This window comes from Diplotaxodon limnothrissa, linkage group LG7, assembly GCF_057381915.1.
Source record: "Diplotaxodon limnothrissa isolate DT_005_m linkage group LG7, D_limnothrissa_male_GT1.1, whole genome shotgun sequence".
In the NCBI taxonomy this organism is placed as follows: domain Eukaryota; kingdom Metazoa; phylum Chordata; class Actinopteri; order Cichliformes; family Cichlidae; genus Diplotaxodon; species Diplotaxodon limnothrissa.
Window position 1 is genome coordinate 58,540,972 of NC_140602.1, and position 26,277 is coordinate 58,567,248.

Sequence of the window (26,277 nt, forward strand, 5' to 3'; positions counted from 1 at the left end):
GTTTTGTTTACCTTACTCGCTCTTATACTGCCTTTTTGGTTTGTGAAACTGTTTTAAATGAGAGCAAGAAAAATGTATGTAGTATGTGTTGTTTACGCCACAACCGATATTTGTAACTTCAGCTCTAAACAGCCATAGTGAATGTGTTTGTACTTCTCGTTTCATATTATTTGTCATTGCATTTTGCCAGTCTCATAAGCAATGAGCAGCAGAACGACATGAATTTTAAATGACAGAATACTTATCAAACCTCAGTTCAGAGGGTTGTTGAGACTTAATCCTTCCCTTAAATATTAAACCTTGTGGGAAAGAAAAGATAGTTACTGAATGACAGCAGCAAAAAGAGGCTCTCTAAGTAAGACCGGAAAAAGAAGTTCTTCCCACTTTGTGGGAAGCTTAGTGAAGTGAAATAAATTTTTTCTTTTTTTCTAGCGTTCCAAACGTCAGCTTGTTACTGTAATTACTAGAAAAACATTTACTGAGAAAAAGCTGGTGGAATTCCTTAATTAAACCACGTGTTCAGAAAGCTCCAACGTGAAGAAAAGTGAAATTAGTATCTGCTCCTATCCACCACTGTTTAGTGAAACATCTTCAGCAAAACTACAGAAGATAAAATAAGATATGGAGACATTAGCTTAGTCTGACAATGTTTAAAGCAAGCCATCCCTAGGGCTGGTTGGTTTGGACACTGAATTATTATAAACATTAATTATTTTTGTACTATCATCATGTCTGTATTCTGCGACAGGAAAGGTTGCATAAAAGCACAGGGCTAAGCATAGTTCTGAGAATGTTGATATGTTTGATTTTCTTCATTGCAGCCACCACATACTCATTTAAAAAGCTTACAGAAACACTCACTGATTTACTAGCATAGTTAAACGTACAGAGGCACATACACAAGAACACACACCTAATCTACCTCACAGAAGATACAGTACTTACAGACCTATTTTCAAACATATAATATAGGGTATATAAATACAGTGAACACGTTTAACTCTTTGGCAGATGTTGTATGAAGTTAAACTATTAAAAGCATTGCTATTTCTTAAAGGGAAACCAATGAGTAGTTCATTTTGAAAGACCAGTATTTTTTCTCTTTTAAGTATTTGTTATTATTTCTTGTCCAATTACTTGGTTAATCAATGGCATAGTCAATTAGTGAAACAATCAATAGCTGCATCCCTATTTATTTCCTTTTCTTTACTTTGAGAACTATGTAGTGATAAGCTTTATGAGTTAAGTTGAGACATTGAAGTTGTGGGAACTGCATTCTAGTACCAGTCTGTACCTTAGCACTACTGTGAATCATTCATACACGTATCCTTCTTGTGGTGTTCCTGTTAAGTTACCCGAGGATTGTATATCACCTAGTTCTCCTTTCATTTATCGCTTCCGTCTGGTAAAACTACAGCTGAACTACTACTACTTCTACTACTACTCTTCAGCTATAGACTATTGCGCTACACAAACGAGACATAGTTGTCATTAAGTAGTGTAAAAACCCACAAATCACAATGAGTAATAGTTGAGTGACATCAGAACTCACATGGTTCATATCATGTGATGGCTGTGAAACTGGTTTGTGTGAGGGTGACAATTCATAGTTGATACGGGTTTGTATACACTCTCAGCTTTTTGAATTCATGTTGGACTAAATTCTAAGTAAGATGGAGGCTTGCTCTGAAAACAATGACTTGTGTACTAAGGCTTGGCGATTGGATGAATATATCAGCTATCGATGATAGGCTTTTTGCTGATTGTTTTTACAAGAGCGATTTATTTATTTGACCATGAATAAGTTTGCTAATAATGTTGGTTGAAGCTAAGAGTCAACAGAAAAAATAATAACACTGTTTTAACAGCACCCTCTTCCAGCTTCCAGCAAATGCACCCTCCTCAGAGTGCGCACAAATGCAGCGATTCATTTACTCCAACTTATAACAGAAAGAAAGAAAGGCAGTAGCCTATGTTCAGAAAAGGAACCCCCACATTTTATTTAAATTAAAAACTCCACAATGCTGGGGAGGGAAACAAAGAGAAATTGGCTTCTTTTTTCCACCAATGGTTACAGGCTGTTCCAGTGTTTATCTGTCTTACACACTTCACCAAACAAAAAATACAAAATTAAACAAAAAGTTAAAAATCTCCGATAAAATGGTAAGTCTTTTGCCAATTTGGCGCATCTCAAGAAAATAAATAAATACATTAATTAATTCATAATCTAAAAAGTAGCTATATTAATACTGAAACAAACAAGAAAAGAAAGTAAAATATTCCCTCCAAAAAAACCTTTCTAAATGGGCAAATAAGTTCATGGATGATTGCTCTGCCCATCAAAAAGTCTGTGCCTGCGTGAATATATTGCCTAACGTCGGTTGGAAATTTTTTACATATCTCCCAACCTTATTTTGTTCATAATACAAGATAATTTGGTACAAGATTCAATGATGTACTAATTGATATTAAGATTAATGTCTTTGTCACCAGTGCTGTCTTTACTTCCTCCAGCTGACACTCAGCTCTACACAGTAATGCCCCATAGGGCTGGGCCATATTATACCGTTCACGGTAATACCGGTATAATGTTAGGCAACAATAGGAAAATGAAATATCGCGATAGAATATGAGTAAAACGCGCATGCGCAGTGCCTTTGTTTTCATACGCACATGGCCGATTGTTGAGTGAAACAGATGAACCAGAATTGGTTTGTAAAAATGGTGCAACTTCAGTGATGTGGAACTGGTTTGGTGTTTGTCCGTCAGATACACGACAAAGCACATTTTTTTGCAGAACATGCAAGCGGCCATCGTTATTGTCGTATTTGTCGGACTAAGATGCTCTTAAATCTGGGAGTAATCTGGGTCCTAAACTCCTTATTCTTCAGTTCAAACGAACACTGCAGCATCACTGAGCGTTAAAAACTGTCTAAATTCTTTCATCTTTAATAAAACGATCAGCATTGCTGCTTTACCAGGTGTAACTATGAAGTTTAACTTCCAGGCATCCATTAAAACAAAATTTATTACATTTAACAGAGTTAGAAGTTAGCGGGAAGCTAGCGGAAGTTAGCTCGCTAGTTACCTAAGCATGATATTGCATGTTCTGACTGAGAGATTTCTGAAAAAAATCAAACGTACAGCTCTGCTATCACTTCCAACATAAATGAAGACAGGAAACTAAACAGCAGTGACGTTTGTAGGGTTACTGAAGTTGGGCTAGCTGGTATATAATGATGTGCTACGTAATCGCTAGCGACACAGCTATGTTAGCATAACATAAACAGGGAAGCTGGAGGACGAACACTAACACTTTTCCACTTATAAAAGTTAACGTTAAGGTTCCTCATGGTTAGAGACAAATGCAATCGCATGGCAGGGTGCTGTAAACAGACCAAACTTCAGTCAGGAGAACAACTGAGATAATCCATCCACAATACGAGGTTAGTCATTAATATACTGCAACAACATGGGAATAGAGCAGCTGCCAGAGAATTCAACATTAATGAATCAATGGTACAGAAGTGGAGGAAGCAAGAAGAATGAGTTTAATAAAGTTTGATTTATCTGACTGCTTTGTTTCGCTTGATGTGCGTTATAATCCCGTGCACCTTATGGTCCGAAAAATACGTATTGCACACTGCAGTTTAATTTTGCAAAGCACCTCTTTTTAACTTCAGTGGATATTATATATGGTTATGCTCAGGATATGTCAGCCCATTTCTACTGGAAATGCCTTTTGGTTAAACTTTCAGCAAGGAATTTGTATTTGCACTGTTACATTTTTATAAAGCTTTAATGTACATAAAAACCAGCTTCTTATTTAAGTGAAAATAAATGGAAGGTTTTCTTTTTGCGCTAGTAATGTTGTGGAGTTGTATTTTGTCTCGCTTCAATTATATCGTCAGTTATATCGTTATCGCAAATTTTCAAATATATATCGTGATAAATATTTTTGGCCATATCGCCCTGCTCTAATGCCCCATCTCCTCAGTAGTTTGCATTAGGGCTGGGCCATATCATACCGTTCACGGTAATACCGGTATAATGTTGAGCAATGATAAGAAAATGAAATATCACTAGGGCTGCTCAATTAATCGAATTTTAATCACGATTACGATCTGGGCTTTCAACGATCATTAAAAATGACTGAGCCGATTATTAGCCCCTCCCTCATTTATCCGCGACACCTTAAAGGCTGGTCCGTGAAAATATTGTCGGGCATAAACCGGTCCATGACGCAAAGAAGGTTGGAGACCGCTGATTAAGAGGACCCGAGGGAAGCTCGGAAAGCTAAGCAGAAGTTATTTGGAGAGGAGAGTGACTGCCGTTGGTTGAAAAGAGAGGTAAAAAAAACTTCAGTGGTGTTGCACACTATTTTATATTATTTTTTTTAAAGTCATTGTTAACCCTTTAAAGCCGGTCAGAGCAGCATGCTCCGTTTTGCGTAACTATTTTAAAATCCCTGTAGAACCTGAACCGTGTAAGCTAGCGCAATAATTTGTTTTGCATATGAAACCAGAGGAGTTGTACTTACATCTTATGCCATCAGCTTGTCCTCGGTCACGGTTTCCTTCCACATAAAGCTTTGCAAAAATTGCATAAAAAGCGCTTGCAGGAACAAAAACATAATATTCCAGAAACACGCTTTGCCGATCCGATCAGCTGTTCGTAACACTTCCCACAGTGAAACAGACGTCAGCGCGAACTATCGCATGTCCACCATTTCCTGGCCGAAACCGGAAGTGATGTCATTTTCGCTGAAAATGTAGTTTCTTTACTTGTAGGCCTTAAAAGCCTATACTGGTCATGTTTGACTTTTCTGAATAGTTTCTGGGATGCTTAGAACTCAAATTGCACTGCTGGAAATAGTTTATTTTGATGCACCTGCTGTTTTCTTTGCAAATTTGCATCATAGGATTGTTTTTTCGTTTTTCCTGTTGCTGTATCTCCAAAATAAAACTATGAAGACACTCAAACTAAATTTCCTGTTGTTGTAAACTATTTTTTGCAACTTTTTTGTATTTAAAGTTTTGAGGGATAAACCTCTTAAATTTCTCCAAGTAGAAATATATGTAAAAAAAAACAAAAACGATTTTCAATTTTTTTGTAGTTTATCGCACTTGTTTGCAATTAATGCAGTTACTATGGACTTAATGCATACATATTATTAAAATATGGGCTATAACAGTTGATGTATAGCAACTTGAAATGCTCTCACAAATGGCACTACAACATGTAAAAAAAAATAATATAAGCTCTGGCGGACTTGGTTCTATGGTAGGTCTTAAAGGGTTAAATAAATAAATATCGTCAAATAATAGTGATCTCAATTTCAGTGAAAATAATCGTGATTATCATTTTTGCCATAATTGAGCAGCCCTACACAAAACTCTACGTCCAGATGAACAGAATCAACTTTTGGAGATTAATTGTTATGGTTTTCCATTGACTGTTTTGTGTTAATCTCTGGGTTGTAAAGCATTGTTCTTTTTCTGTTAGCCACTTTGATTCTTTTTCCTTATTTATACTTGCTTTTCTTTTTTTTATTTGTTACCAGAGGGGATCTCCTAAAGAGGAATATCTAAATTTTCACTGCAACATAATTATGGAATTTTAGTGTTATATGAAACTGTGCTTATTTAACACTAATGGAACACAGTTATTGCTGTGTCTTAAGCTGATAAAGATTATAATGTCAGAGATTTCTGCTTCTTCACCTCCAAACAACAGCATTATCAGCTCATTTTAGCCACTTCACACTATCGTCATGTCACTTTGTGCAGAGTACTGACAATCTGCCACTAAATGGGATGATCCCTGCTAAAGATGTTCATTTGCAGCTCAGCGTCATGTGCATTTGCACTTTTGTTGTCTTTACCGAGGTCCTTGACTGGTGTAGTAAATGTTTACTAAGCTGTGGTTGGCATGTTAAGTGGATTTTTACTCCACCACCCAAACACCAAAGAACCTGAAAAACAATCCAACATTTGAAGTAATCCTTTCTTCACCCAACAGACCTGTTTTTGTTTTTCTTTTCAGAAACTGTAGGGCATAAAAAGCCTCTTTCCTTTAGTGCAGCATGGACAGCTTCTTCAAGGCAGCTGTATGTGATCTGGACAAGCTGCTAGATGACTTTGAACTCAATAGTGGTAAGACCAGTCACACATCACATGGACAGTAACATCTGATAAGGGATAGACATGATTCATTGTTAATGGATTTATTCATTTTATAGTTTATCTCAGTAAAGATATAACCACTGATAACACAAGTAACAAAGAATGTGTATGGAATTATTATATTATACTATTATAAGTCACGTGCGAGAAAAAACATAATCTGAGCAAATAATTTCATTTCACAGGTGCAATTAAATTCCCTGTGTTTAAATTCAATAACTCGCATGCGTAGAACTTAGCAGCCATGCACAGAAAGAAGCCATCGCGAACACAAGAGTGTCTGCTTTGAGGCTGCTGCAGTTTCACACTCTCGTGGGTAGTCCTCGGCAGGATTGGACTGACTTTTGACTGTTTGGAGGCGGAGCCCAAAGGAAGTGCGTGTCCTATTGGTAATTTTGATGCTCAGTTCCGGTTTCGGCATTAAACTGAGTTACACTGTAGCAGCAACAGAAGCATTGTTTAAAACTGTACTTCTTTGCAATATGGAAAATAAACTTTGCCAAATTAATTATCAACAGTTGTTGATTGCTGGGTAGCAATAAAAATACTGACAACTAGGGCTGGGCGATATGACCCAAAATTCATATCTCGATATTTTTTAGCTGGATGGCGATATAAGATATATATCTCGATATATTTTTTTTAAAGCCATAAAGTAAGAACAAAAAGAGAGTTCTTAGTCAAAGCTGTGTCCCAGATGAAAATAAATTATGAGCATTTATTAAATAATTAAATAATAATGCTCCATAAATAAAAGAAAACAATGTTGTTTTTGTGCATAACAAAAAGCTCACAATTGTGCAGTCAAAATGTAAACTAAAAGACGCCGAGCACAATAACAAAGACAGATTTCACAGCTGCTCTGTTCCCAACTTGACTGACAGCCTGGAGTTTGTAATCCGCTTCGCAACCACGTCTCTTAACAGGTGCCATTTATGGTCCTTATACACAGTAGGGTAATACTACGTTGAAGCACAGTACGTATCACTCCGCGAGGCTCAGCCGTAATGCTCCGACAATCCATCAAGCGGTGCTGCTCCGTAGCTTACCAAAGTCGTACTAAAACATTTTTTGACAGATTGCTGAGATTGTTCCACATGAAATCTGTTCGCGGCCATCAAGCACAACCAGAATTCATACATAAGGCGCGCTGTCAACTTTTGAGAAAATGCAAGGATTTTAGTCCGTGCAGCACCTCTGGGCTGCATGGCGTTAGCGTGGTTAGCTCGTTAGCCTGGTTAGCTAGCTAACACGTTGATGCCGTCCAGCCCCACGCACGGGGCGATGCGCAGTAACTCGTTAACGGAGATTTGCCGTGTCCATCTTGTCGCTTCCTGCAGGTGAAGCGATGGGGGAGGAGGGGGAGTTGTGTTCAGTGAAGGAGAGGCGAGGCCGAGTAACGTTGCGTAAAGACGAAAGTGGACGAAAGAGAGGCAAATTTGCGGTTCCACAAGTATAATTATAACGTAACATAGACTATATCGATATAAAGGATATTGTCACATCTTGTATAAAAATATATCGATATTTTTTAAAAACTCGATATATCGCCCAGCTCTACTGACAACTGTCACTGAATTACTTTGATGCTAAAGAAAATCCTTTAAACCAGAGGATTAAGGAACTTTTGAAGCTATGGCAGTGCTGTTGTCCCAATGTGTTGTACAGTACTCCATAGCTTTTATGATTTAAAAAAACAACAGCAAAAAAACCCTAACTCGTAACGAGAACCAGGAAAGGGAGTGAGAAATTAGAACTTTCGCTAAAATACGTACATTTAAAAAAGTTGCTCAATCTGCAGCCAACACATGTAACTGTACATACCATAAGTTGGAGTGTTTCATAATGTGCCCTAGATTTCTGCGGTTTTAGCATTTTTTTTCTCCCCAGTGTTAAAGTGAAGCCAGTGATTTAAAAAGTCAACAAATCCTCAATACAGATGTGTATCAAAGATCAAGTCTTTCATACTGATTTTTGATTTATTTAACAACTGATAACACAAGGAACTGATGTTTTTGTTTATCATACAGCAGATTAATGGGACAGCAGTGCAGAGACTTGCATTAGAATCTTCTGCTTTTAAACATTTCTTCAGCATTAAAGTAATTCAGTGACAGTTGTCAGTATTTTCACTGCTAAGAGCAACCAACTAACTTTTGTTTTTGTGAGCACTGCTCAGAAGTGGCAAAACAGTAAATCAGACAATCTTTACATCTTGGGAAACAAGATATTTAAAAGAGATGATGTTAAAAAAACACCACATTTTGTGTAACTTCTTGGTCTGTGTTACAAAACTAGCAACCTTTGTCACACCAAGTTAACATGCATACGTTATACACACACACATCTATATTTACTCACAGACACGCGCATAGATGTACATGCATACGTACACATTTATCAGTGTACCTACAGACAAATATTTTCTCTTATCAGCAACATGTTGATATTTTCATTCTATACAATAGTGCCCAGTGACTTCTTTTTTTGGCCAGGCAGTGCATATAGCAGAATATATATAGCAGAATCTCTGTCAGGTCTGGAAGCCAGGAAGGAAGACTCTCACTCAGGCAAAGCCGTGTCCCATCTGGAGACACCGGATTTTATACTCAAACCTGTGATTCAATGATACTTTGTCAAACATCCAAGGTTTAGCCAAAAATGGTGTTTCTTCTAGAACTAACAACAACTGCAGTGTGTTTGTACTCTTAGCACATTTAAATAAGTTTTACACATTTGTCTTTATGAAGACAAATGGCTGTCTTCATTTGTCATGTTACTGGCATGCAGTACCGTATTTTCACGACCATAAGACGCACTGTACTAAAAGGCGCAGTCTCAGTTATGTGTGCCATTACTGTATTTAACACACACATAAGGCGCACTGGATTATAGGGCGCATACAAGTACCGTATGCGTATTTAAAAATAAAGCGGGAGCAAACCTGAGTTCGGTACCTTACTCACATTTCTATTACCGGTAATCGTCATCATCAACAACACACAAGCATACAAGTGTGCGTATTTAAAAATAAAGCAGGAGCAAAACGAAGTTTGGTACTCACATTTTTATCATCAATCAAACCCATCGAAGTCCTCATCCTCTGTGTCTGAATTGAACAGCTGCGCTAAATCTCCATCAAACATGCCAAGTTCACTTTCTTCACTGTCAGTCACTTTCCGTGCCGTGCGGCTCCTGGGAAATGATGCCGGCTTTTGCGAAAGCTCGAACAACAGTGCCAGCAGACATGTTAGCCCAAGCATCTACAATCCATTGGCAAATTGTGGCGTAACTCGCCCGGCGCTGCCTTCCACTCTTGGTGAAACTGTGGTCTCCATCGGTCATCCATCGCTCCCAGGCCGCTCGCAGCCTTACTTTGAACGGGCAGTTCACACCGATGTCCAGCGGTTGGAGTTCCTTTGTCAGGCCTCCCGGAATGACAGCAAGCTCACAGTTCATTTGTTTCACTAGTTTTTTCACATTGGCTGTGAGATGGGCATGCATAGAGTCACAGATTAAGAGCGATGGTGATGCGTGGAAAAAACCACCTGGTCTCCTTACATACACCTCCCTCAGCCACTCTTTCATCATTTCCTCATCCATCCAGCCCTTTTCATTTGCCTTAATGATGATTCCTGCTGGAAACTTCTCTTTAGGCAAAGTCTTTCGCTTAAAAATCACCATAGGCGGCAGTTTCTGTCCATTAGCATGGCAGCCAAGCACAACAGCAAAAGAAGACTTTTCATACCCCGTTGTGCGTATCGCTACCGTGCTGGTCCCCTTCTTCTCCACAGTGTGACTCACCGGGATGTCAAAAGTGAGCGGGACCTCGTCCATGTTTGTGATGTGGCTGGGCTGGATGTTTTTGTCGCTGATGTGTTTGCTGCAGTAGGAGCGGAAGATGGCCAGCTTTTCCTTATAATCCGCTGGAAGTTGCTGCGCTACCGTAGTCCTGGTCCGGATGGAAAAATGGCACCGTTTCATAAAACGAAAGCACCAAGACGGACCTCCTTGGAAATGTTCAATGTTCATCTCTTCAGCTAGTGAAACTGCTTTTAGCCGAATGGTGACCGTCGAAACGCTTCTCCCGCTCGTTCTTTGCTCGATGATCCACCGCTCGAGTCTTTCCTCCAACTCGGGCCACCTCGCCTTATGTCCGCGGAAACTCAGCTGCGTTTTCTTGACCTGCCGGAGCTTGTTTTCTAGCTTCCTCCATTTGCGAACCATCGATTCGTTAATCTTAAATTCTCTCGCCGCTGCTCGATTTCCATGTTCCTCCGCATAGCTGATGGCCTTCAGTTTAAACTGTGCTTCATAAGCGTGTCTCTTTGCCATTTTCAGGGTTGTTAAAACAACGATGTTCCACATAATGCACATACCTGTCCTTTTAGACAGGTATGTGCGATTGTCCGGTATATACGATCAACGCCCACACTTCACCCTTTAGCGTTCTCATGGTGTTCTCTACTACGTCATCCTTACAACACACAGGGCGCACTGCGCTATAGGGCGCGCCGTACTTTTTGAAGAAAATCTAAGACTTTTAAGTGCGCCTTATGGTCGTGAAAATACGGTAGTCTGTTTACTGGAGGGTCACAGGATGCCTAAGTAACCAAATTACTTTATTAGAACTTAGCATTTTTTGCAGTTAGTAAATATAACCATGTATTTGTATTTTAGCACTCATGGTTCGGATAGCAGCACAACTTTGACCCCAGAACCATATTACCAGATTGGGGGGGGGAAAGCACCAAAAAAAATCTAGCAAAACAGAATTGACGGTGCCAGTGTATCAAAAGTACAGCTCAAGTGTAATTGAATTAACTGTTTTCCTTTTTTTGGATTGCAGAGGAACACGAAGGCAGGCCTGTTTCCCTGAAGCCCTCTGTGTACCCCTTCTCCTCACTTGGCCCTCAGTGTTCACCTATAGAGCTGTCCCCAAATCCACCAAGCCTCCCGGACCTTAATTCTCTTCATTATGGATTGACACCCGGCTGTCCTGATGGTTCTGCCAGTCATAACCATAACCGCAGCACTGATAGAGAGGTCAAAGGTCAGCCTCTCACTGGTGTGGACCTTCTGTTGTCTGTGGATCGCAGGTCAGCCAAAAGCTCTACCCCTCCCTGTCCAGACAGAGCTTTGAAACCTGTCTGCGACCTTGTGAATGACACAAGCTCAGCCATTCTGGTCAGGTCCAGTAGCCACGATGCCTTCAGTAAGCTGGACATTGTGGAAAAGCAAATGGAGGAAGAGGAAGCACTGCTTGTGGATTTTAACAGCCCCGAAGTAGGACAAGAGCAAGAGGGTGCATGCCATAGTCGAGACACTCAAAAAGAACAAACCCTTGTAGGGAAGGGAGAGGTACTGTTGAGTCTAGATTTACATCAGCAGAGTGGTGGATACTCTGCCTCACTCAGTCTGCTTGATGTCATTCTCCCCGCAGCAGTGGAAAGGAGCTGTGATCCCGCAGATCATTCACTATCTTCAATAGATACTGACTTAGCTAATAAAGAGGAGGGGGACAGTGACGGGGGGGATATCTCTGACCAAGTAGTTGAGAACTCTGTGGAACAGAGTGATCTGGATCCTGTTGATGGTGTTAGGAAAACTAGAACAATCAAAGTTAGTAAAGAGAATGAGTCTCATGAAGCCTTGGATGAATGTGAAGCAGAGGGTCTTCCAGGTCAGGAATCCAAAGCCTCACACAGCAAGCCGGTAGCCCTGTCATGTTTACCCATAGCTGTGTCCATGTGCGGCGCTCTTGTGAACCCAAAGACCACAGAAGATGATTCAGGGGAAGCTGAGCTATGCATTGATGCAGATGTGTCTGAGAGCACAGAGGCAGAATCCCTGTCAGGCCTGGAAGCCAAGGAGGAAGAGTCCCACCCGGAGGCACCCGCTTCCCACCCGGAGGCACCCGCTTCCCACCCGGAGGCACCCGCTTCCCACCCACCCGCTTTACCTGCTTTTGTGGTCCAGGAGGTTGCAGAGGGCAGACAGTCTCCAGAGGGGCAACAACAGATTTTTCTTGAAGCTTCTACAGATCTTACCTCCACCAATTGTTCAGAAACCAGCCTAGTAGATCCTCCAGAGTTTGGTTTCCAGTACCTGCCTGAGAGCGACCAGGCTGAGCTGCTGGTTACAGATGAGGAGTTGGATGCTTTCCTGCAAGCACATGCTGAAGCAGAACAGGGTGTTTCTTATCCTGAATCTCTCCCAGAATCAAACAGGGCTCCAGAGGAAGGGCTTGTAAAACAGGACTTAGGTCTACCTTTTCCAGAAAGTGATCAAGCAATATGTGTATCTGCAGAGGGGAGCATTAACCCTGGTGCTCTATCAGTATCAGAGGACTCTTGCAGACCTTGGCAAGACTATTCTTCTGGGGTAAGCTCTCTGACCAGCAACACTTTCCAGTCCCAGCACAGCAGTAGCCCTGATCTACAACCCTCCTATGGAGGTGCAAGACCTAAACAGCTGCACTGCCAAACTGCAAGATCTCCAGCAACAGGAGAAGAGGAAGAGGGGGAGCTGGCTCAGATGTTAAGTGCTTCTACAACAGTGCCAAGTACTGCACAGGATGGAAAACGTTCACCAATAAACCCCAGTATTACAGATGAGCATTCCATCAACTTTAGGGATTCTAACCCTTCATATGCAACTCAGGAGGATCAGGATTACAGTGTGGTGTATGATGAACTGTCAGAACCCCCACCTTACCCTGGGGAGTTTACCATAGACAGTGCCAAGGCAGTGAGCTGCAAAAGGGAGGGAGTGGAGGAGCTAGGGAACAGACAGCCTGCTTGGGTGCCAGACTCTGAAGCTCCCAACTGTATGAAGTGCAATCAGAAGTTCACTTTTACCAAAAGGCGGCATCACTGTCGTGCCTGTGGGAAGGTATGTTAGTCACTGAATAGAATGTATTTTACACTTGAATATTAGATTGTGTCAGCATTATTGTCAGCTGTAAATACAGTGTGGCTGCAATTAATGGTTGTTATGACATGTTGTCAAATGGCTTTTTTCTCTGGCTTGCCGTTAAAAAAAATCCAGTGGCTTTCAGTGAGAAAGAGTCAGATTCATTAATTTAGAGCCACATAAATTTTGTGGGTGTGTGTTTTTTTTTTTTTTGTGGGGTTTTTTTGGCCAACACAAGTCATTCCTTTTTTCCCCGTTAAGGCCCTTGGCCTAATCTGATTTCAGGGTCAACTTTATCCTGTATTATGATACCAGAGTTTTGTTTTAATTATACCAATAACCACAGTCAGCCTTGAGGAGTCCATATTGGTTGATCCCTAATGTATAACCAACTGTTACTTTCCACAATAACAGTGGCTCCATAGTGTTAACGAATAGTTATGTCTATAACTTCAATTCCCTTTCAGTTGATTCACTCGGTACAACACATACAGTTGTGGTCAAAAGTTTACATACACTTGTAAAGAATATAATATAATGGCTCTACCGAGCATCCCGTTATTTCTAAAACTCTGATTTTTCTCTGATAGAGTGATTGGAACAAATACTTCTTTGTCACAAAAAACATTCATGAAGTTTGGTTCTTTAATGACTTTATTATGGGTTAACAGAAAAAGGTGATCACATTTTCTGGGTCAAAAATAATCATACGGCAACATGAATTAGCAATTTTGGTGACTTAGAAAGTTGTCAGTGAACTGAGCTTCATAGCATGGCCTCTTAACTGCTTGTGAGTGATTATGAGTGATGACAGCTGGTGACTTCTCTTAGGCCAGTTAAATAGGGCTCATTGGATACAAACGCTACAATAGGAAAGTCAAAGGAGCTCAGCATGGATCTGAAAAAGCGAATTATTGACTTGAACAAGTCAGGAAAGTCACTTGGGGCCATTTCAAAGCAGCTGCATATCCCAAGAGCAACAGTGCAAACAATTGTTTGTAAGTATAAAGTACATGGCACTGTTTCGTCACTGCCAAGATCAGGAAGAAAATGCAAGCTATCACCTGCTGCTGAGAGAAAATTGGTCAGGAGGGTGAAGAGTCAACCAAGAATCACCAAAAAGCAGATCTGCCAAGAATATGAAGCTGCTGGAACACAGGTGTCATTGTCCACAGTCAAACGTGCTTTGCATCTCCATGGACTGAGAGGCTGCCGTGCAAGAAGGAAGCCCTTGCTCCAAAAGCGGCACCTTAAGGCTCGACTGAAGTTTGCTGCTGATCACATGGACAAAGATAAGACTTTCTGGAGGAAAGTTCTGTGGTCAGATGAAACAAAAATCGAGCTTTTTGGCCACAATGCCCAGCAATATGTTTGGAGGAGAAAAGGTGAGGCCTTTAACCCCAAGAACACCATGCCTACAATCAAGCATGGTGGTGGGAGTATTATGCTGTGGGGCTGTTTTGCTGCCAATGGAACTGGTGCTTTACAGAGAGTAAATGGGATAATGAAGAAGGAGGATTATCTTCACATTCTTCAACATAACCTAAAATCATCAGCACACAGGTTGGGTCTTGGGCGCAGTTGGGTGTTCCAACAGGACAATGACCCCAAACACACATCAAAAGTGGTAAAGGAATGGCTAAGTCAGGCTAGAATAAAGGTTTTAGAATGGTCTTCCCAAAGTCCTGACTTAAACCCCATTGAAAACATGTGGACAATGCTGAAGAAACAAGTCCATGTCAGAAAGCCATCAAATTTAACTGAACTGCACCAATTCTGTCAAGAGGAGTGGTCAAAGATTCAACCAGAAGCTTGCCAGAAGCTTGTGGATGGCTACCAAAAGCGCCTAATTGAAGTGAAAATGGCTAAGGGACATGTAACCAAATATTAGCACTGCTGTATGTATATTTCTGACCCAGCAGATGTGATCACTTTTTTCTGTTAACCCATAATAAAGTCATTAAAGAACCAAACTTCATGAATGTTTTTTGTGACAAAGAAGTATTTGTTCCAATCACCCTCAGAGAAAAATCAGTTTTAGAAATAACGGGACGCTCGGTAGAGCCATTATATTATATTCTTTACAAGTGTATGTAAACTTTTGACCACAACTGTAAGTATGGGACATATATATACGCCCCGCAGAGCAGCCACCGAACCGGAATCGGACCACCACCACCTTAGTGAGCGATAGATCCAGCAGAAAGGACAGTATGAGCCACCGAAGGGGCTATAACGTCCAACCGATAAAACCGTACAAAAGTTTTTAAAAACTTTTAAAAGTTTGGCATGAGCCCGCCAAGCTGAAGCCTGCCAGCGCTCCTGCATGGTTTTGGCTCGTCATCGGCTAACCTGTCAACATGTTCCATGTGGTCAGCCCAGCTAATTGCCCGGACATCGACCGGATAATTCTCGTCTTCGGACTCGGACGAAGCCAGGGCTCCAGACTCGGAAAGGAGAGGTTCATGCCGTGCAACAGCAGAGCGTCCCAGCACTATTTCCACAAACGCCACCGCGTGTTTCCAGGATCGAGCGCCGGAGCTAGCGACAAAACGCACAGGCTTCAGGCTCCGTCAATGCTCTCCTAGCGTGGATGATCCCCAGGCAGACAGGGCAGGCATTGTGCTGGTCGCTGTTGTGCAAAGAGAAACCGCATCCCTGAAGACGGGGGCGAACAGAAGATTTCTGCTTTGCTCGCATCAGTTTGGAGTCCATTCCAAAACGCAAACCCAAACGCTGCACTCCGCGGGCAGCCTACGGACCAACTGCGTGGTGGAGGTTGACACCAACAGGGGCAGTTAAGCTAAGTTCAAGTCCGCAGACAGTGGAGCTAACTAGTAGCAGCTAGCTAGCCCAACTCAGCAGAGGTGTTCTCAGCGAGGTGAAGAGCATAAGAACTGAAGCATGACTGTGATGACAGCGGCTATATGTGCAGGCGGGTCCGTGCGCGTGTCATCACATGTCATCCGCCTTAAAGGCGTGAATAAAGGTTTCTTCAGCCAAGACACGCAAGGGCGTGATATCCCATACTTAGGTGTTGTACCGAGTGAATCAATTGAAAGGGAACACCAGTGCCTAGCATGCGAAGGTATCACTTTCAAAACTGGGAGGTGATGCAAATTCCTGGATGGGTTGCGTCAGGAAGGGCATTTGGCCTAAAATTTATACAAGTTCAGACATGCAGATCTATTCACTGTGGCAACCCCTTGCAAATAGCAGCTGAAAGAAGTCAACTTCTGCAGTAATAGCAAAGCAAAGTGTAATTAGTCAGCCACTAGCCGCACAGCATTTACCTGACTTCGGTAGCTTTGTTAAATGCAAGTGTTCAGGTAGACAAAGAGTGCTACATAATAAAGCAATACAGCTGTTGTTTCACATAATTATTATTCCTTTATTTATCCAGGTAAATATCTCATTGAGATTAAAAATGTCATTTGTAAGAGAAACTTAAACAGTTTAATGCCGTTAAGCTGGGCATACACTGTGCGTTTTTTTTCAGTCACGTTATTCAGCTCCTGCTCAAACTGTACAATTAAATCGCAGGGGTTAGAGGTTCGTCGGTCATGATGCAGGGTCTCACACTATATGGCCCGATGCACTGATGTGACCTGAGTGCTCACACTGTGCGTCCATAACATGAAGCTTATAACACTAAATCTGTCTCTTGCTCTCCCTCTCTGTCTTTACTCACACAGACACACACACCACCACCATCAACTTTGCTAAATTGCTTATGAAAAACATTGACCAGGCAGCTGCAGTTGAGCAGCAATGTCCATACAACTCTTTTCATAGTTGGTGCAGTCATGATAAAGTTCTACAAGTTATGCCTCTATCGCTTGTGTCCAGATCACACGCTGCACTTCTGTTTGCGCATGCGCAGTGTGAGAGGCTGCGTTGACAACCTCACAAGGGCCAACAGGATTTCAAATAGGTTTGATTTCCTTGCGAGCATACGATTGATGATCGGGAGCTATTCGTGAGGTGTTAATCGCTTCTCGTTACCCCATGTATACTCCACGATGCACGACACACAATTAAGGTGAAACTTGGGCCGATCCCCAAAACGGTCGCACAACTGAAAAATATGCTCAAAATGGGCCAAAGATCACACAGAGTATGCCCAGCTTTACAATTAAACAGTTAATTGACTCAGAAATGCAGAGTTCACTGTTGAATAATCAGATTTTTCCTGATTACTTTATACAAAAAAAATCTGAAAACTGTGAAAAGCATCCATCATAAAAATCTAGATCCCAAAAGTGATTCTGATAAATAAATCACCATAGAAGTGATTACCTAATGAGCTTCTTATAAATGCCTGTTTTGCATTGCCTGTTTTTTCTTCTTGTGTAATTCAAGGTATTTCTGGAAGTTTTTAGCATGTAAGGGTAAAATTTCTGATGAAGTGAGGACCAAATATAGCACAGTGAATTGATGTAAGCAGAGAGCATGAGTCAGCAGTTCTTTTCAGCTTTTCTATAGGTCTGTGCTGAGTCAAGTCCCTCAAAGGCCTCTTATTAAATCAGACATGATTAGGTTCTACTATTGTTTATAGCACAATCTTATGCTGTTTGAAGGACCAGATAGACAAACACGTTTCAACATCCTGTTAATTGTTGTCTTCTTCCAGACGTGAATTTACTGTCCATGCAGATTGCTGTGTAGCGTATCTATGCCGTCAATGTCATCCTCTCTCCTCTGTGGCAGGTTTACTGTGCTGTGTGCTGCAACAGGAAGTGTAAACTGAAGTACCTGGAGAAAGAGGCTCGTGTATGTGTCCTCTGCTTTGACACCATTCACAGAGGTAAGGTTCTTGTTTGGTTTATTTGTATGCCTTTATTAAGATCCCCATGTGTTGTACCATTATAAAATACATGATAATATAGCGAGTCAAACAGGTGGTGGGCGGTGTGTAAGGGGTCACCTGTGATGGCCCTGGTGAGAAATTGAGACAGAAAGAGTTGGCAATAGCCTCCAGGGGTGGCAGAGGGCAGTAAATGATTTAACTGCTCATCCAAACATGAGTGAGTAATGAAATTAAACTGTATTATGAAAATAAAGTAAATAAAATACAATAAATAAAGACAATAAAAATATTATTTGTCCTTTTGTGAGGACCAGTTTCAGCTCATGAGAAAGTTAGAGCATTTGAGCTGGCCTTTATATTTTCCTCACATTTCTTTAAATGCCTGTTTTGGAGTCAAAGCTTTTAGAGTTAAAGTTGAAATCAAGTTTGGACGTACTTAAATCTAACATTGTTTGCATTGTAACAATGGGTTGTGTTTCTTACATTAGTAGAAGGGAAAATGAGTTCTGATGGTTTTGTAGATTTGGTGTGTGTGTTTTTGTGCATGTATGTCTGTGTGTTCAACTATGCTAATGAATGAGTGAGTTTGTCTGTAAACGTTTAAAGGAAGATGTGGTGGCTGCATTGAAGAAAAACAAAGTTTTCCTCTGACAAGAAAGCCTAATTTCTGCTGTTCAGTACTGGAGGAATTTAAACTTTTACAAATTATTGCTTAGCTGTGTCTTTAATAAAACCTCTGTAACTTTGCTCTGCTTTACTTAAGCAGCATCATGTAATGTTCTTATGTTGATTCATGATTATCGATCTACTGCAGTATATTTTTAAGGTGGTTATCTGCTATAAAAATATAGGCCAGGAAAATCTCCTTCATGCTTTGTTTTGTCCTCAGTTACACAAAGGCATCTGTCGTGATCCTTACACCTCTGATGAAGTCTCACAAGTGTCAGCTTTGTTTTTATACATAGATATAAAAATATGGATATATACTGATAAATGATCAGAATTATATTTCTGACTGAGTCAAAATTGAATCGAATCGACCTTGCAAGGGACCTTGTGAATTGGAATTGAATCGATTATAGAAATCAAAATCAATACCCAGCCCCATTTCTATCCTAATGAAAACACATACAAGCTTTCCTTTAGTATTTAGGTAGGAACACAAAGCTGACAGCACAAAGCAAAGATAAGAATCCTAAATTTTGGGCGATGTAAATCAATTTACACATTAACATATTTCTGAAGTTTCTTCGTTACAGTGATTCTACTGTATAAACATGAACAGGTAGAAACAAAGGCTGCACCCTGACTGCTCATCCATTTGCTACCTGAAGTTTAGGGTCTGGCTGCTAGGCTGGCGTGTGCATTCAACATCATTCTGGGTTCTTGGCTAGCTTAGTGTTATCATGCTGTATAGGCAGGTGCTTGCAATGAGCTGAATAATATGATGAAAGCCTTGAAATAAATATGGTCTAGTACACCTTATGCCCCTCTTTAGATTTACTCCTGCTTGCTCCAAGTATCAGTGCAATAGAGAGTGGTATAGCTGCCACAGTCAGCCTTCAACAGGCTACCTAATTTAAACATCAGACTAAGTTAACAGTTCATTTTTCGCTGTGTAAAACAAACAACGGTGGATTGGAACAGTTACAAAGTTAGCTTTTCCTCATGCCGGAGCTTGGTGATCAGGTAGTTTCGTTTACTTTTTCCAGTAAAAGTTTAATGCTGATTACAGGATTAAGTGATGCTGTTTTGGAGACTGGGAAAAACATTTTCTTTAACTCTCCCTGAGGTCACCATCTTGGTAACAATAAAAGATGTGGAAATAGGCACCTTTTTTTTAGCTGGACTGCAGCAGTGATATGGAGAGAGATGGGAGTTGATTGCAGAGGAAAGTGATAACAGGACACTATTACTTGTCCTTGAGCTTGTGAGTCTATGTAGTACAGGACCACCGAGTGCAGTGGACATGTGATGCTCACATGCTGTCTAAATTAAGGAGGAGATGGTCCACTTTAGTGGCTTTTGGATGCTCGGGCAGTGTGTTGCAATCCTTCTCTTCTCTCCCTCACACAGCTCCTCCTCTCCTCCCCTCTCTTGCTTTCCTCTCCCTCACTGACATCAGTATACGAGGCTTACTGCATACACCTCAGCCTACAGCTAATAGCCTGTTATTATTTACGAGAGGAGCCACTTCAGAAAAGCTGTGAGGACTGGTCTGATGTCAGTTGGCGAGAGAGATTTGTCATAACGTGGATTAATTGTGTTTTAGTTGAGGAGGAGATGATGAGGTAAGATGCTTCTTACTTGTAATGAATAAAATGTTGGAAACTTTGTACTGCTGCTGTGCTGGATTGTTTGAGTTTAGAATGTGTGCATATATTGCAAATCAGTGTTTTGTCTCCATTTTAAGTAATATATTTGGTTATGTTACCGTTGCACTGAAAATGGGGTCAGTAAATAGCCTTAAGCCTTGGTTGACTTTTTTTCTGCCATGTCATCCTTTCGTTGCACAGCAAGGCGAATAACTGTTCTTGCATTGATACTAATTGAATTATTGATACTAATTGAATTATTGATACTAATTGAATTATTGATACTAATTGAATTACTTAAAAGAAATTATAGAAACAAGGATCTAAATAACAATAATATCTTTGTAATGTTTCAATCTGCTGTGGTTGCATTCCTGTGTTTTTGAAAGCGACATTGTTGTTGCTGTCATTACATACTGGATAAGTAAAGCTATGTGATACATAATCAATATAATACGACATAATTGCTTGATCAGCAGCGCTGAGAAAAGCTGCTCTGAAAGCCTCTCCACTATAGCCAGTTTTCCTGAAAGTAATAACTCATCTTATAGCAATGTTGGGGACTAAACCAATATCCAACTGGCACAGCTTTAGAAAAGCTGTTATGCTGATGTACGCTACAGTCCTACACCCCAACACTGAACTTTATGAATACAGAAACTTGAGAACAAGGCAAGAAGGAGTTTCAAATTTATACGTGTGTGTATATATAAGTGTACGTCCTAAAACTTGACCTCATGATCAAGGATAGCGGTTACATTTTGTGAACATCTTGTGAATGTGATAGTTTGAGAACGTAGGATTTTGGAACTGATACCATCGGTGTATCGGCTTAAGGGTACCACTGGCTGCCACCAATTTTATTCTTTTAGTCAGTGAGCTAGAGGAAACATGTAGCGGCACTCTTCTGTATCATTCACCTGCTGCATTAAGAGGGACTCCAACTCCACCATCTTGGACTGCAGCTGGTAATGATAGCTAGAGAGCCACACTTAAGGGAATGTGGAGCAGGTGGAAAGTGGTTCACGTTCCATAACAACACAATCACCGAGGCAGCAATACAGATGGAGGGCTACCAGCTGCAGGCCAGGACAATGGAGTCGATGTCCATCTGTAAGAGAACTAATTTGAGAGGCGTTTTGTTATTTGTCAGGATTTTCTTAATTAAAATTCCTGCAGTGGAAGTCTGTGTGAATATTATATACTTGACAAATTCAATATTTAAACTGCATTTAGACGCATTTAGATATATATCTGTGTTAGTCCATTATTGGTCAGATACTGCTAATATACTGTCCAGCTTTTTTTCAACAGGCTTCTCTGAAGAAACTTACTGATAGAGATGCTTTTTCCTTCTCCAGTGTCCTCACTTATTTTCCAAATCTGTAACAGAACCGCAGAAAGTGGAAGTCCTTTTTAATTAAACCAATGAAATATAGCTATAATAATATGTTGCAGTGCTTTCCTTTGTTCTCCACCATTTGCACTTTCTAAACACAACTTATTAATTACAGGAAAATTATTCACAATCTTGTAGCCATTGCAGTAGACATGCCCCCCCTTTTATCTTCTGTATGCTTTTTTTAAATCTTGTTTTAATTTTTGTAACAACCATTAATTAATTGTAGATTAATTGTAGATTTTTTTTTTTTTTTTAAAGCAAAAAGAAATATCCTGGTTCTTCATAGCAGGGGACAAATTTAGGCTGAGTGGGCCTTATAGGCCTCAGTCACACAGACCTGTAAACTGGGCCACTTGGGAAAAATGTATGGATTGCATTCAAAATAAAAGTTGTGCCTTACTACTAAAACCAGCATGTTTCTTCAAAAGGCACAGCCTTTAATTACTTCTCCAGAAATACAATAAACTTTAATAACGAAAAATCATTTGACCACTGAAGTTTAGTTTACTCTAAAGAGGACTTGAAAATCTAAATAAAACCTCAGATTAGATTGCCACCATTTCACAGACATTCATATTCAAGAAACTAGTCTCTACATCTAAATGAGTCGGGTAACTAGCTTTTTAGACTCGAGTTAACACCTTTAAAAAAAAAAAAAAAAAAATGAACATGCTTCTAACAGCATCCTTCTGTTGTAGCCCAGGCTCTGGAACGGATGATGAGTCCTACAGGTCCTAGCCCAAACCCAAATGTCCCATCTGAATACTGCAGCACAATCCCCCCTTTACAGCAGGCCCGTGCTGCTGGTACTCTAAACTCCCCACCACCTACTGTCATGGTGCCTGTGTCTGTTCTTAAACACCCAAGCAATGACGGTAAGGTTATTCTTACACAGTCTGCTTTACCTTTCACTTGTTTTCCTTAACTGTACCCCTGAAGACACTTCCTTTTTCTGTGTTATTAGGTTGTCCTCGTGAGCAAAAGCGCGTGTGGTTTGCTGATGGTATCTTACCCAATGGAGAGGTGGCAGACACCGCCAAGCTGTCTGTGATGAGCCGCAGGAGCTCCCAAGAGTTCAGTGGTGCCACCCCAGATGAGACAACAGTAATGCAATCATCCTCATAGCTCATCTATCAGGATTCCACCTTTTTAGAACTTTATAACCAGGGGTGACCATACAGTAAGGGGTCCGCAGGTGCGCATTCACTGTCAAAATAAAAGATGCGCACCAGACAAGAAGTTGCAACGCGCGTTTGCGTACATATAAAAGGCACTGTTTTTGTCCGCTAGAGTGGGATTTTCATTGCATATTCTGAACCACATCTCTGTGCGTCCATCATTTGTTTGAAGCCAGCTCACCACCTGCAACCACTTTTCCGAGAATACGTGCTTCATTTGCGGTTTGGACTCCTTTGGACATTTCTTTGGAGATGGAGGAACACCAATTGCTTAAAGGAGCTTGCTTCTTCAACATCTTTAAGAGTTCTGAACAAATGTCTGTCCTCCTCCAGAAAATCCTATGTACCCAAACACACGTTGCAACTTCTTATCTGGTGCGCGTCTTTTTATTTTGACTGTGAACCCGCACCTGCAGACCACTTACGTACACCCCGGTTTATAACTCAACAAATGGCTCAAATTACTGATCCCTTGTTTTGGTATAAATACATTGTAAATACCTACACTCATTTAATAGCCAGTATTAAAGTCAACATGCCCATCTGTCTTGAAAGTTCAGTCACTACTGACCAACTAGTCCCGGCTAACTTGGGTTTCTCATTCTGTGGGCCCACAGACTCCACTCCTATGGCGTTATTTTTGTGCCACTATTCTGAGCGCACGTAAAAAAAATTTGAGCACAAGTAAAAAAAAGTTTGCAGGTGCAAGTGTTGTATTTTGAGGAGAAATTTATTTTGAGCGAAGAAAAGCTGAATTTGAGCGAACAAAATTCATTGCTGTGTGCAAAAAATGTATTTCAGTGTTTGCTATTATCCATACATACATACACACACACACACACACACACACACAATAGCAGCCCCTCTCGCTCAGTTTTTGTATTTGCGCTCGCTCGCAATTTTTTTTTTTCTGCTCTTACTCTTGACGAAGGCGGTCGCACTTTTCTCCTCTCCTCCTCTCCCTTAGCTTCCCTGCTTAGCCTCTTATGTCCTAGTCTAGTCTCGTGGTTTTTTGTATTACTTTTCCCTGGAACACTCTCTCACGGTCTGTTCTCTAAAACCTAAAAGAGGAATTATGGATTTGATCAACTGGTCCCTGAATGCAATTGACACCCCTTTCTCAACGAGAAGTTTGGGCTTGGGTGAGCCTGAGTGCTGAAGATATTTACCTATACGGAACCATGGTAACAGGGTTCTTGCTGATCGGAGCTGGCTTGGTCCTGACTTATTGAAGAATTAAGAAAGCGGAACCGGCTGTTCAAACCCCCACAAGGCTGCCCGCTGGGATTGAAACAATGGGAGAGGCGTGAGTTTCTCAAAATGGACTCATTGAGTGCAGCACGGATAAGATCTTGGAAAGGCTTACGGCTGCCGTGAATACTCAGAATAAGATCTCTGAGTGCAGACTGGATTACATCTTAGAACGGCTCGCTCGGAATAACATCTCTGAGCACAAATTGGATGACATCTTGGGGAGGCTCACTGTGGTCGTTAGTTCTCAGAATCGGCTCTTTGAGAACAAGAATGACAACATCACAGAGCGCAAGTTTGATAACATCATGGCAAAGCTCACGGTTCTCCAACAGGAGATTGAGAGACCAGTGTTGGACTGTTAGAACTGCTTTGAAATTCATATGAGCTGTTCGCACTAAAGTAAAAAGCACCATCACTTCATGCGGATACCCTTTCGTCACCAGCTGCGGTCGCAAGGCTGGAGCCGAACAAGAACACCCTGATAACGACTGTGTTTAGTCTGTTCCTTCCCATTCCATGCAAGGCCACCTGGGTTGGCTGGAAGACTGTTTACTTAGCCTAGCAGGGCGAAGGACACTGTCTCAGCTGAACTCTGGACACGCACACACATACATACATATACACCGATATGCACACACTCATCCCCCCTCCCTTTCCAAACGCCTTCGATGTTGTGCTGTGGACATTTATGTGCTTTTTTGTTCTCATGCTGTCCTCCCAGGAGCCCAGCATGAATAGAGGTCTCTTTTTTTCCTCTTGTACTTTCCCATTGTAGTGTATATTTCAGTGTTTTTTTTTTCTGTAACGCTACCGATCTCCGACCTGTATCCCCATGTGATGTCTGTGTTGTGTGTGTAAGGGGGGGGGGGTCCTATTTCACTGCAGGGCAACCTGCACGTGGCGAATAAAGCCTTGATTGATTTGATTGTTGCTCACGCTCTCAACATTTCTGCCCGTGCGCGTTCAACTCTTTGTGTACGCCGTTATATTTGTGCCACAAAACCAGCCAATCACAGACTTGGATGCAAAAATATCTGATTGGCTGTTCTGGTCTCCAATCAGCTCGAAATGATGAAATGCAATATCCCAGAATCCATTTCGTCCAAAACTCAAACGAGGCAGTGGCGGAAGAACACAGAGTGGCGGAGTTTGAAATCATCAAGACATCACATATTTCAATAATGCTCTAACGTTTTCGGAGATGCCTGTTACCCACCAGCTGACCGTGTAGCTGGACTGGCCATTGGGCATACCGGGCATTTGCCCGGTGGGCTGATGGTGTTTTTTCATTTTTATGTTTGTTTATTTTTGTAACGGTATAAACAATGAAAGGTGGTGGATTAGCCAATTGGTCATGATCAACTCTGGGCTGGCCCAATTACAATACATCCGTATTGAGAGGAAAAGGAATGCAATTAGTACCGTACTTCTATGGGCTCAAAATATGGTCATAAATATTTTGTACTTGTAAATCGGTTTTGTACTTGTAAATCAGGATTTGTGTGTGTGTGTGTGTGTGTGTGTGTGTGTGTAAAAAAAGATTTGTGCGTGCGTAAAAACTATTTGTGCGTGCGTATAAAAGATTTGTGCGTGCGTAAAAAAAGATTTGTATGCGTAAAAAAGATTTGTGCGTGCATAAAAAAGATTTGTGCGTGCGTAAAAAAGATTTTTGCGTGCGTAAAAAAGATTTGCGCGTGCGTAAAAAAGATTTGCGTGTGTGTAAAAAAGATTTGTGTGTGGACTTAGCCAAAAAAAAAACCCTGCAAGTTACAACTACGAATTTTGACCCTATTTTTCTTCCTTTCACATTGGTGAATGTCATGTCAATCACAAATGTAACAATCCAATCAGAGAACAGATGGGTTTGGCTGTCGGAGGGGTGCTTTTTTTTGAACTGCAGGTCTTTGAAGGGAATAAATGCCCTTTTACATGCCAACCCAGCGTTTTCCTTCATCACCACGAAGGACAACAGTCTGTGGTCGTCCGAGTTTGGTGATTTTTGTGTCACAGGACTACGTGTTTAATAGAGGGACTTCCACAGCCTTTTCAACAGCGCTGCGGACGCGGGGGGGGGCGGCAGTGTTTTGGAAATGACAGTCTTCATTACAAAGCTTTCTTCGTTATGAATTAGCATACATGTTTTTATTGAACATTTGAAGAACTAGCAAAAAAAAAGCCACAAACTCTTGTAGTTCACATAAAGTCAGAGATAAAAACG

The 26,277-nt window shown here is 41.1% G+C and overlaps 1 protein-coding gene across 2 annotated transcripts in view; it reads left to right on the forward strand.

The window, feature by feature from the left end:
- zfyve16 (zinc finger, FYVE domain containing 16) overlaps window positions 1-26,277 on the forward strand; it is a 40,317-nt gene that overhangs the window by 474 nt on the left and 13,566 nt on the right. For both annotated transcript variants that reach the window (XM_085360047.1, XM_085360048.1), the window contains exons 2-6: window positions 6,046-6,155; window positions 11,035-13,079; window positions 17,811-17,907; window positions 22,326-22,502; window positions 22,592-22,731. In XM_085360047.1, coding sequence (XP_085216173.1) covers window positions 6,086-6,155; window positions 11,035-13,079; window positions 17,811-17,907; window positions 22,326-22,502; window positions 22,592-22,731 — 2,529 coding nt within the window. In that variant the 5' untranslated portion in view covers window positions 6,046-6,085. The remainder of the gene's footprint in view (window positions 1-6,045; window positions 6,156-11,034; window positions 13,080-17,810; window positions 17,908-22,325; window positions 22,503-22,591; window positions 22,732-26,277) is intronic.